The following is a 12,698-nucleotide window of genomic DNA, read 5'->3' as shown; positions in this document are numbered from 1 at the left end:
CACAATAGTCACATAGCCTATGTAAAGTGTAAATCAGAATGATGCAAGTTTATGTAATAGTTAAAGCATTGAACATATGGAGCATCGGCAATAACAATAGACCTCTTTAAAATATTCAAATCCTGCAACACACTGTGGCGGTGAGTGTATTTGCAGTACATGCACACAGCCTGGTTTTGATCTTGTCTGGGATGTGGTGCATGAGAAACACATCACTCTGACACTCCTGTTGTGTCTCCATTTCTCACCCTCTCAGCCTCTGTCTTCTTCTTCAGGAACCTGAATGAGGTGTTAACATGTCACCACATGCAGCGTCCTGGTTTCATCTGATTCTTCCAAATAACACTTTCCCAAAACCAGGATAAGATATCTATATGTGTCACACACATAACACAACCTGCAAGTGCACATGTGACAATGAGCCAGGATACACAATACCAGGAAAAATCTAGATGCAAAAATGACAAACTGTGTATGTTTAATACACAGCAAAAGTATTGTATATTAAAAAACGGACTAATCTAACATTTATTTCGTACATTAAATTTAGGGCTGCAATGAATATTATCAACTGATAGCAAAAATGTCCCTAACAGTTGTTTGATACACCATTATTTTGATTAGTTTGATATGCAGCTGCTTTCAGATTCTTGAATTTTAGAGTACTTAATAACACATTTAAAAAATATATATCTTGTGAAGAAAAGAAAAAAAATTGATAATAAATCACTGTTAAATGTAGCCTAAATTACAGTGGTATTGTGCTTCATATACTACCAAAAAACACAGTTCCATAGGACCTGAAAGTACAGAAAATGCGTGTTAACAGAGAACCTGCGTTACAGATTATTTCAGTTAAAATGTTGTTTTATCGTCATGTGGGTCCAATCTGGGGGTAAGGCGCCATGAGGGATTTTTGAGATTGATCAAAGGGTGTTGTGCAGCTTTCTTCAGCATCTATAGATATTTGAGTTAAATGTTATTGCACCTGCATTGGATCAATAGGAATCTATACAATTACCTTTTTTTTTTGCCAAAGAATTTTTAGCAGGCAATTAAAAACAACAGATTAAACATCTCTATAGTGCCCTAATGAAGACCATATATAATACACATTTACATTAAACTTGGATAGGCCAAACTGCAACAGTCAAACATTACTTCGGTATATTGGCAACACCAAGCTAAACAATCTGTAGAATGAAAACCATAGAGGGTCTGAATGGAACATTTCCTTGTTACAAATACTGTACCAGCCAGCATGATACATCCTCTTCCTCTCCTCTTCCTCTCCTCCTCCTCCTCCTCTCATGTCCAGTATTTACTGCACCACAGCAGAGGATCAGTGAGTTCAGGCGAAGTTTGCTCTCAGACTGAGGCAGCCTCCTCCACAGCAGGATTTCTGTCGCTCTTGTAGAAAGTTTAACATGTCGGTCTCCTCCTCTTTAAATCACACGTTTTCCTTTCTCCTCTCTCATGATCTGTGCATCATATGGCACCTTTCTCTTTTCCCCTATTCCTTTCTTTTCTTAACCCATTGCTATTTTTGCACTCAGTTGCTCCCATGCTCTAACCCCCTCCTCACAGCCCCACATTCTCTCCCTCTCACCCTCCTTTTAGTAACTAACACTGAATTCATTCTCACCCGCTGCTCTGTTTCCAGTCTCCTCACTCCGTTATTTCTTCTCTCTCTTCTCTTTTCATACCTTCTTTCTCTCCATTTGTCTCTTACTCTGGTGCCCTGTGCGCCAGAGTGGATTCAGCATGTAACATCCACACTGGCTGTTAGAAAGAGCCGTGGCAGGTGGGATCGCTGGACCCAGTCGGCCTCCCCTCCTTCCCTCTCACTCACTCTCACTCTCTCTCTCTCACACACACACACACACACACATACACACACACACACACACACACACACACTCTCTCTCTCCCTCTCCCTCTTTCCCTCTCTCACTTGCTCCTCATTTCTCTGTCCACTTTTATTCATTTCTGTGTATGGACAAGCAGGGCTAACATGGGTCTTTTTATCCTTCTAATGCTTCTGTGTTTTCAGTGGACAGCTGCCCCTGCTGCCGGTAAGGTGTTCATTAACATAATAATCGGCATCATGCAAGATTTCTTTGTGTTAGCTTGTTTGGGTGTTTCATTGTGAGCTGTAGTAGTGGAGCAGTAGTAAAAATCCAGAAATAACAATCGGATTTGAGCAGTATTTGCAGACTACAGTAGTGCTGTATTTAGGAATTAACAACTTGTTTAGAAATGCACTGGAGTGATATTAAGCAGCAGTAGCTGTTGATTAGAAGTGATATAATAGAGCTAAGTGAAGTAGAAAATGTTTAATCAGGTTCTTTCTTACTTTTTTTTTTTTTTTTAATTAAAAGCATTGTGAACCTCAAGAATGAAAATTAGCTAAAATTATCTCTTTTTTTCTTCTTTTTTTTCAGAGGAAATTAGCTGGACCTACACAGGTAAGTTCAAGTTCAAGTTTATTTACACCTCAAACCCTCATGCAAATGCAATATTAACTGTTATAAAGTGATTTTAGAAAGTAGAAAATTATACATAAGTCAATCTAGATGTGTTGTATGTCAGATATCATGTATATTCTGAGGAGCAAAATTCAAACAGGTAAGAGAAGTAGAGATATTTGAGACTTGGCGTGATATTTAACTTTTTGTCCTGCTGAAACAGCTTTTATGTCTAACACAGGACAATTTAGCTTGAGTCCATACGTTTTTCTGAATATAACTTTTCAGCTATGTGATTGAATGAAACTTCTCATACTCAGACTTTTCACTCTGACTCCACTGCACGTAATTCAACCTGAGCCTTTAATACATTATTATAAGTATCATAGAAGCTTGTCTGACTTGGACAGGATTTGTGCTTTTCTCCCTTCATATCTCCCACCCCTTGTCCCTCTGTTTTCCTCTGCTTCCCCCTCTGTCTGTATTAGTTACAGTTCAACAAGCTGGCATGAGCACAGCAGTCACACAGAGATGATGAAGGGGTGGAGGGAAACAGAGAGGAAGAAAGCAAGAAAAAAAAGGCTTAGAGAGAGGTTGGAGGAGGGAGGCAGGTGCATGGCGATGAAGCGGGCCAGAGTGGTGGTGGACAGAGAGAGGGAGATGGGACGGGATGAAGCTAAAGCATACCAAATCGTGCCCTGTATTGTTGCAGCGCACAAAAACCTATGTGTTTATTGTTCTGCGGATGCACACTGGCTGCCTTTGCCGTGGACAATGACATTGTGGGAATGAATGGGGCACACAGGCGACCACTCTCTGCGTGTATTCAGACGACCAATAGCAATGTACAGTACATACAGAATGCACAGCAAACTGTAAAGGGCCGTGCCTGGAGCTAACTGGTATCTATGCATTGTCTATATAGGCATAATTATAATAGATACAGAGGCGAGTGTACTGCACAGAGCGCGTGGTGTTATATCAGAGCAGTAGCTTGTATAGAGTGACATGTTTGATGAATTTTGATACATTTCGTTTGTCAAGAAGTTTCACAGCAAAAGGGATTCAGTGGCTGAATGAGTGAGTGTGTGTGAGACACAGCATTGCATGATGTGGCGGTTACTTTGCTGCTAGCTGAAGTGGAAAGTCAGTTTTGTTACACACCACATTTTGTCACACGAAAGAGCAGAGCTACATGTTTTCAGAGATGCCTCTTTCCACGAGAGATGGAGAGTTACATAAAGTAATGGAGGGAAAGTCACTCTCACGTCCTCATCATGCTCTGAGCAAGTGAATCTGCATATGTGTGTGTGTGTGTGTGTGTGTCTTTGTTCCTGGCTGTATTCAGGACAGCGATAGCATGCTAGGAGAGGTAGAGCGGCGCGCACCGGGTCAGAATTTTCGGCCTCCGGTTACTATGGAGACCTCCATGACGACCAATAGCGGGACTGTGGGACTCACTTTTGAAGTTGAGTCGTGGTGCGGGGCTTTGCTGCGAGGGGCAGGGGGGTGGGAGGGCCGCGGACAGATTAGAAGTGTGAGGTGGGGGTTGTAGGCATTAGGAGATGTGGTATGTGTTTACATCACTGATGTAGAGTCTCCTCCTCACATTGTACGTGAGGGGATGTAGGCCTACTTACTGTGTGTAGATGGATTTATTGGTTTGACTATGTTACAATCAATAACAGCTTGCTGGGCTATCTTCTGTTTTACCTTTCTCTTCAACTTTTCTACATGAAACGTGCTCTTCATTAACACCAGAAACTTGTTTTTGCATACTGCTGACACATTTTAAAGTGTGTTGGTGGTGCGCTCCTTTTCTAAAGCATTCTTCTCTTTGCAATTGAAATTCACATTCTTCAACTCACATGTCACTCTCTTTTTCATTCAGACTCCTTTTTCTAACTCTCTTTTCTTATGCAATTGGGGACTGCAGTCTCTCTTTTTTTACTTTGTGCACCCAGGCCTCAATCACTCTCTCCCCTCCCACACAGCTTCTTAATATTTTTCTGTTCAACTTTTAATTAAATTCTTCACTTTCAATGTTTCAAATGTTGTATAAGGATGAATGACGCACTAATTAATGTGAAAATATGTTGTTTGGAATAAGCTAATGTTGGGTGTTTCTTTCAAAATTATTTTAAATTACTATATTATTATTAGTAGTAGAAGTAATTTTTTTTATTATTAATAATAACATGTTAAAGAAGAGAAACATTTGATTTCAACAGCATTATTATCTCATCTGAATGTTAAGCTTTTTTAAGAGTAGACAGAATTTGTCTACTGAAAGATTCAATTGTTGTTGTTTTTTTCAACCTCCATTGATTTTTGTCCTTTAATGCCTGAATAGCTATTCTCACATTTCAGATCTAAATCTTCGGCCTATCTTATTTATTGTAGGGCATGATTATAAGATGGTATCAGTTATTCAGTCGTAGTGCCTAAGTCGGCTGCTTTTGTCAGCACGTTATTGATAAACACTAATATTTGTGAATTTTTTCGTGTCATGGGAGTTTCCTGCATCAAGTTTAGTTGATCCAGAGCATCTGTCTGAGTGCATCATTCCCGCTCATGGTTCTAATGTTGATGGACAAAATGCAAAGACAGGCATCACTTCCTGTCTTCCTGTAATTCACTGGTCAGTGGAATTTTCATTTAGTGAAAAATCTATAAATGTTGTTACATGTTAGTGGCTCAGTGTGTTTTCAAAATTCACCACCGTGTTGCTGTGAACCTGAGCAGAATAACTAGGAATAATTGTCCTGCTTAATTAGAGACCGATCAATGGAGGCTTTTCACCAGATGACTCGGAGGCAGTGGACTGTGTGATTGGCTGACATCATTTCTCTCCTGTCCGTTCTCCTGTCTAAGGCTTGGTGGGTCAGTCCGAGTGGCCCACGTATTTCCCCGACTGCGGCGGTACATCTCAGTCCCCAATTGATGTGGTAACCACCCAGACGAAATATGACCCCAGTCTGACCCCTCTGACCCCACTGGGCTACAGTCAGCACGGCAACAGCCCCTTCGCTCTGTCCAATAACGGACACACAGGTAACTATAGCAGCTGATTTCTAGCTCCAAACATAACCCCTCTCCCTGGTATCCCAGCAGCTACAGTACGGTTGATCTGCTTATACTGCACCATCTTCAAACATTTCCTGGCAGTAAACGTTTTACTGCCCACGGATGAGTTTAGGGGATTAGTTAGAATAAAAAAACATACTAATCTTCAAGAAAATATCCTAAGAGAAACCCGTTAAAAGGATGAGCTCAACTGTTTCATCCTTCTCTCCTTCAGCTGTGATTGATCTGCCAGAATGGATGGGACTAGGGGGGCTGCCCTGGCTCTTCACAGCGGTACAACTGCACCTCCACTGGGGCAGCGGTGGCCCAAGCCATGGGGGCAGTGAACACACCATCAACGGGCTCAGTGCAGATGCAGAGGTATCTTTGAACACAGCCGACGGTAAATAGCAAAATCACAGTCAGACTACAAGAGGAGGCACAGCCAATCAGAGTCGCAACCAGGAGAAAATGGCAGCTATGGTCACATGGTGTGATACCAGAGGTTTTCTAACAATGTCAAGATTTTATACCAAAGAATAGACGAAAGTACCCAACTGCTCCATTGAATTTTCTACAAAACGGCTCTGATGCTTAGTTAGTTTTCTCTTTCTTTCTGTTCTTCTTTCTTTCTTTGCTCTCCTCTGTCACTGTAACCCTCTTTACACCTCATACTTGTCTGTCTTCCCCACACACATTGGTTACCGCTGAGTCAGCTTGGATCCCTGTTCTGGTTTACTGTGGGATAAAAGATGGCCTTTACCGTCAGCTTAGAGAGCCGAGCAGAGACAGAAGAGCAACAGAAATGAAGGTTTTGGGGTTATACTGCTGATGATGAAAAAATAAAAAATAAAAAAAAATCCCAAAAAGAGGAATAAATAAAACGTGAAAACAATAGATTCACCTTTTTCGGAAGGGGACAAGATGGAGAAAGAATGTAGAAAGGAGGGAAGATTAGCTGTGTCAGCGCTTCAGTTCTTGTCCATCTGTCACTATGCCAACACAATGGAGGGGCAGATTAAAGATCAACATTATACATGGATCAAGAAATAATAAGAAAAACACAAACATAAAATAGAGGTGGTCTTAATGCATACCAGGGCAATCTGTGTCTTTTTGGCCAAAAGTCATTCTCTCCTTTGTCTCATCACAGTGACTAAACGAGCTGTGTTTTTCCTCTCTCCAGCTGCATGTGGTTCACTACAACTCTGAGCTCTACCCCAACATGTCTGCAGCAATGACGCAGAGAGAGGGCCTCGCTGTTTTAGGAATTCTCATTGTGGTAATAATAATAATAATAATAATATATATAATAGCAATATTTTTTCACTCTTTAATATTTTAATAAAGGTAATACACATTAAGGACTGAGTTCTGGTTTTCTAGACAGGTGAAGAGACGAACCCAGCTTTTAACAACATCCTCAACTACCTGAGCCGCATCAGACATGCAGGTAACAGCAGGGAAAATATATAACATTACATCTTTTTGTTTTAGTATCTTTACTGATTCATTGGTATACAGCTATAAAATTATCTATTTCCAAAGGTAAGAATAAAAAGAAACACATTTGCCTCAGGTATTTAAAGATACCGATAAAGCAATGGCAGAGACAAAAGCTGTTTTTCTCGTACATGCTGCTACAAGTGCCTCTTCTTACAATGTTTTGATGACTTGTGGAAGCAGTAAAGTGAATATACGAAATGTTCTCCTGTCTCCTCCTGTCAGACCAGAAAGTGCCCATCCCGGCCTTTGACGTTCAGTCCCTGCTCCCTAAAGACTTGGGACGCTACTATCGCTACAATGGCTCCCTAACAACGCCGCCCTGCTATCAGAGTGTGATCTGGACTGTGTTTCATGAGAGGGTTCAGATCTCAAAGGCACAGGTGAGGCCACGAACATGGCTCGTCTCCGCCTCAACTCTACAATGACATTTCATTTAGGCACTGATAACATTTACATTTATGATCCAGTGTGGATTAAACAAAAAAAAGGCCTAGATATCCTTTACTATCACAGATTGATGAGAGACATTAACAACTCATCTATAAAGTTTTGTATTATTTGTCATCTTACAGCTGCTACTTACTGGCCTTAGAAACATCTTAAATTACAGCATAAACCAACAGCATAATGATTTCTCCAACAAATCCAAACTCAAATAATTATATACTGTTATAAGAAGCAAAGAAGAATCAGTACATTAATGTCTATTTGTATGAATTACTGGAAACTAAAAATTGTCCTACTTGTTCCTCTGCACTGGATTGTCTCTTCATATGGAAGATTCCAAAATAAAATGCATAGATTATATTAGAGGATAAAAACACTGTGCAATTAGATAACATTTTAGAAACCGGATAAATTCACAGGATCAAGGTTAAGTGTCAACCTCTTGCATTAGTGCAGTGAAGTCATTTTATGTTTAACTTGCCCTTATTTGTGCCAGATAGTGACTCATCAGTAAATGTACTGAACAAACAGGCAATGTTTGCTCACTGAATCAATGTACTCAGCTTTCCTTTATCTATAGACTGATAAACTTTGACTGAACTATTCAGTTTCACTACAGTTTACTTTACTTTTCGCAGCTATGTCAATCAATGAACTTACTTTGTGTTTTGAGTTGACTGCCTCAGGACTGCAGCTGTTGTCACCGTCTCTCTCCCTTTCACGTGTCTTCTCCAGCTGCTGAGGATGGAGACAATACTTTACTCCACTAAAGCCGATAGTCCTGACAGGATGCTTCTGCAGGACAACTACCGCGCAACACAACCACTCAACCACAGGGTCGTCTTTGCTTCTTTCTCTGCAGGTTAGACAAACAGATAAAATGATGATGTGAAAATGACATCCACTCTTTCATGTTGACAGCTGGCATGAAAGATAAGATGTGTCAAATTTCTTATGAATTACTTACTTTGAATCTTTTTTTTTTTGGGGGGGGGGGGTCACAAATATTGCCTGATTGAGAATATACAATTTTTCCTTTCAGATTGTACAAAGGCACAGGTGTAAAAGGTCACAGCCAATCTGCTTTGAGCTCCAGTGTTTTACCCCAGCAACACTTGTATACTGGTGGATTGTGCTGCCTGCCTGCTGCTCATAATGCAAACCACAATAGCATGGCAGAGGGTGGCCACATAGACCAAAGCAAGCAATTAGCACAATCCACGCAGAGAGTGAAAAGTGGAATGTGGGGAAAAATGTTGGAATATGAAGGATTACCGGTGACTTTGTCTGAAAGAGCCTTAGGAAGGCAGGAACAGAGAGAGAGAGACACTGGCAGAAAGAGAGAGAGAGAGAGAACGAGAGAACGAGAGAGGGGGGTGGCCGGGGCAGTGTTTGTTTGCGAGCTGATTAGAGAAAAAAGGATTTTCTAAAACTAAACACTGACTCCATTGTTATCTTGTAAGTCTAACTGAGAAAAAGGGAGAGGAAAAAGAAACAGAGAAATGAACGGGGGGAGACAGAGTGTTAGACAAAGACAAAGGAGAAAGAATTTGTGTAAAGTGCTCATTGTAGTGAGTGACTGAACTGGAAGGCCTGTGATATCAGCACTGCTGTCAAAGGCAGCAGGACTGACTAGACACAACATTTCCAAACAGCTGAACAGCAAATCCTGACGAGAAAAACCCACAAATCATTGTGTTATGAACTGTGTGACAGAAAGAAAAACTACTGTGTTTCTAATGATTTATTCTGTCTTTTATCCGTTGTAGAGTCATGGAAGGAGCTCTCTTCCGGTAAGACTGCATTGGATTTTCCTGCATGTATTGTTTGTTTTTTTACAAACTATTATTGATGCTACTGTTCCTAAAATTTAGTTACCTACTTTTGTTTATTGCTGTGTTTTGAGGCATTTTATTTAATCTCACATTCGTTTTTTTTTGGTTTTGTTTTGCAGGCGAAGTCACAGCCATAGTGATAGGAGTGATGTGTGGCTGTGTAGGTCTGGCAGTAATCGTTCGCTTCATTGTCAAGACAATACGGTAAGAAATTCGGAGGCGCTGCGCGGATGTTTCAGCGATCTGTTTGCTATTCTGTTTCTCCTCTACTCGTGTCTGCAGCAGACACTGGCTGCCAGTCTGCTGCTGTTCTGGTTTAACTGGGCAGACTGCAGACCCTGTGGGAGACGTCACTGTGGAAAAATCCAGTCACTTCTCATCCTCCATCTCCTATCTCTTGGCAGATTTTTTAAACTCCTCCACCGTGAAACAGTCGTGGTAAACAGGTGGCATATTTGAGCTCAGTACTGACCAAGATGCTCAACTTTTGTGCTTATCAGATATCCTTAAGTGCAGATCTATGATCAAAGCTGTGAAAAACAAACACTGTTTAGAGGCAAACTGGGAATACAGTAGTGATACTTGCATTGCTGAGGTGCATTTTTTAATTCATGATGAAATACTGTTATATTTTACCATGAATTATAGCATGAATCCTGGCTGATATATTGGTATTGGCGCATACATCAGCCATCATTGTAAATTAAAAAACAAATATTATTCTGTGGTCAGAGGACCGTGCTGTATAATAATAATATGTATAACAATAATAAATAATATAATAACTAATAATATAAATATAAATAATGAATAAAAAGACGAAAACACAGGTCTAAAACATTAATTATGTTATTGGACAGACAGGTAACAATCCGTCATAACCTCATGAAGACGGGTAGGCAATAATTTAAAAAAAAAAAAATCTTTTCTCTGTTCACTAAGGCACACCTTAGATTTTCAAATGATTTTTGAAAAAATGCCAAGGTGGTATCCTTGGTATTGGCCTCAAAAACAGTGTTTGTTGTGCTCTCAAAAATGGAAATGCATAATCCTCATTTAAGGTTTCAACAGAAAAGTTTAAAGTGACCCCATGGATCAGCGCTAAGGATAATCTGATCTTCTGACCTCTGCTGCAATAACATGGCTGTTTCCCAATGTGTGTGCCCAATCTGTTTTTACTTCCTCCCATAATAACCACTGATTAATTAAAGTATGTGGTGGGTTTCCCCTTTGTTTGACCTATAAGTGATTTAACCTTTCTACTGCTATGATCAAAGGTTCCCAAAGTTCCCATATATGTGTTCATTTTAAGTCAGAGCGACTTGACTCAAAGGACAAAAAATATTTTCAGTATTAGCTTTATATTTTAGGAACACTGGATTACCTTTAAACTGATGATAGGTAGAATTAAACATCTCATCATGTGTCTGTAATCTTCTCACACAGTTAATCTTTATATGTGATCCCAGCGAAATGATGAGAGCCGTTGTTTTTCCCAGGGTCCTGCGAAAACCTCGTCTCACTTTGGGAACCGTTGCTTTTCATTTTGTCAATCAGCCTTGTGTAACTATTTCAAAATGTCACCTCTCATCCTTCCATCTAATGAGAGGAGAGGAAGGAAGAAGAATGAGCTTTTGAAATATCTGCACGCTGTCACTTTGAAATGTTAAATTCAAGCTCTTTTCTCTGTTTCTGGTCATGTGATTCCGTCTTTTGTGACAGCTCTACCTCTAGCTGGGACGTCCTGCCCAGTAACCGGCCTGCTCCCTTGCCAAGGTCACCGTTAAATATTATGACATTTGACCTCAAAATATTAACTCCAACATCTCAGAGTTAGATTCCTGAACATATCCCTTTGTCTTAACCACCCATTGTGTCCTGTCTTTAATCTGAGGTTAGACCTTAACACCACGTTTACTGTAGCATTAGTGTATCCATCTGCCTATCCATCCATCCACAGTTTCTAACACTGATGCTTTAGGAGTTTTGTTAGCAGTCTATTGATGCCTCCGCAGTCCACTGGATGCAGATCTCCATCCAACAATATCCAAAACGTGATGAACACAAGACTACATTTAAAGTCTGGTTGCTGAAGAACAGTGGAGATGTGACAACCTGGGTTAACATGTCTACTTCTCATAGTTTACTAGTCTAATCTCACTCATTGAGTAACTTCTCTTAAAGCCATATTACCATTAATCTATTTACAGTGTCATCATGTGTTTCTGACTACACATGCATGTCTTATCCTCATGCTCACTCTTGCTTTCATTTGTCTTCTAGTAAACTAGTTGTCATTTTATAGTGAATTGGTATGGAGCCCTAAACTTGACAAAGAGGAACCTCTGCTGGACTATTTAACAAACTACATCAGCACTGAGAGACGCGCTCTGCTCTCCAGCCACTTTTAGACTATGACTCAGTAGGAATGACTCTTCCATTTGGTTTTTTCCAGGACGAAGGAGCCAGAGAAAGAAAAGGAGAAAAAACAAGACATGGCTCTGAACTCGACCACCGAAGCAGAAAAGAAAGAAGAGCCCTCGCCGTCTGTTCAGACCGAGCCCTAGCTGACAGCACAGACCATTTCAGGCCTTGTTCAGACACTCAAATACTTCCTTCCTCCTTCTTGTCGTTGATATTCTCGCTGATCCGCGTCTCCTCAGGAGACAGGTAGCAAACAGGTAGCAGGAAACACCATTTTATAAACAGCGAGGGAAGGGTGTAAACTGGTCACAGGACAAATCACCTGCTGCTCTGATCACTTCACTGTTTTCAGTAATACTCTTCCACCCACATTCAGAGGTGTTGGCAGTCTTGGTGTCAGACATTTCTTCCGTTTGCACTTGAAGCACCTGGTGTAAATATGTTTGCTGGCTCCGAGTTGTATGTTTGATCTTGCAATGCCTGGGATGCATGATTGGTTCATGTAAATACTATGTAAAATATATATTTGGTTTGTTTTTTTCACATTTGACTGTTACTTCATCCTGCCTTGAAACACAAACACACTGTACTGTATGCAATGTTATAGATTTGTTTATTGTTTAAGTAATAATTAATGTAACATTGACCGTAAATGAGAGTTTTAACAGAGTAAAACTAAAATTCTATGATTAAAGTCTAAAGTGAATTGAAGCATGATTGATTTGTATATAGTGATGCTGTCCAAACACACTGGCTCTGAATTTAAATCAGCAAATTATGTTGTAAATGGATGAGGTATATTTATATACATGTGTTCAGTCTGCCTGAAAAGAAAAAGATTCTTGGTGCCATATCTATGTCTGATTGAAGTTTTGTGCTCAATATGCATGGTCAGTGTGGACACTACATTAAAACACCTGAACGTCCAACCCAGTGGTTTTTTATTTTTGGG

At 40.2% G+C, this 12,698-nt stretch overlaps 1 protein-coding gene across 4 annotated transcripts; it reads left to right on the top strand.

Annotated features, from left to right (window-relative positions):
* Window positions 1-1,699: 1,699 nt before the first annotated feature.
* Window positions 1,700-12,669, top strand: ca14 (carbonic anhydrase 14). Of its 4 annotated transcripts, none has more exons than XM_085801344.1 (13): window positions 1,908-2,075; window positions 2,445-2,468; window positions 5,343-5,522; window positions 5,770-5,915; window positions 6,721-6,816; window positions 6,921-6,987; window positions 7,263-7,420; window positions 8,223-8,349; window positions 9,257-9,280; window positions 9,442-9,526; window positions 9,727-9,760; window positions 11,045-11,098; window positions 11,778-12,669. In XM_085801344.1, exons 1-12 carry the CDS (start codon window positions 2,015-2,017, stop codon window positions 11,054-11,056), a joined length of 1,014 nt encoding a protein of 337 aa, XP_085657470.1. In that variant the 5' UTR covers window positions 1,908-2,014; the 3' UTR covers window positions 11,057-11,098; window positions 11,778-12,669. The 4 variants fall into 4 exon arrangements, with proteins under 4 accessions (XP_085657468.1, XP_085657470.1, XP_085657467.1 ...); XM_085801341.1 differs by having other exon boundaries at window positions 9,727-9,768; XM_085801342.1 differs by lacking the exon at window positions 9,727-9,760 and having other exon boundaries at window positions 1,700-2,075.
* Window positions 12,670-12,698: the final 29 nt, after the last annotated feature.

The sequence above is a fragment of the Trachurus japonicus genome, chromosome 16 (genome assembly GCF_045865225.1).
Source record: "Trachurus japonicus isolate A0001 chromosome 16, Traja_1.0".
NCBI classification, from domain to species: Eukaryota; Metazoa; Chordata; class Actinopteri; order Carangiformes; family Carangidae; genus Trachurus; species Trachurus japonicus.
The sequence above is the reverse complement of the archived record's forward strand: the minus strand, read 5'-3'. Positions and strand labels throughout refer to the sequence as shown.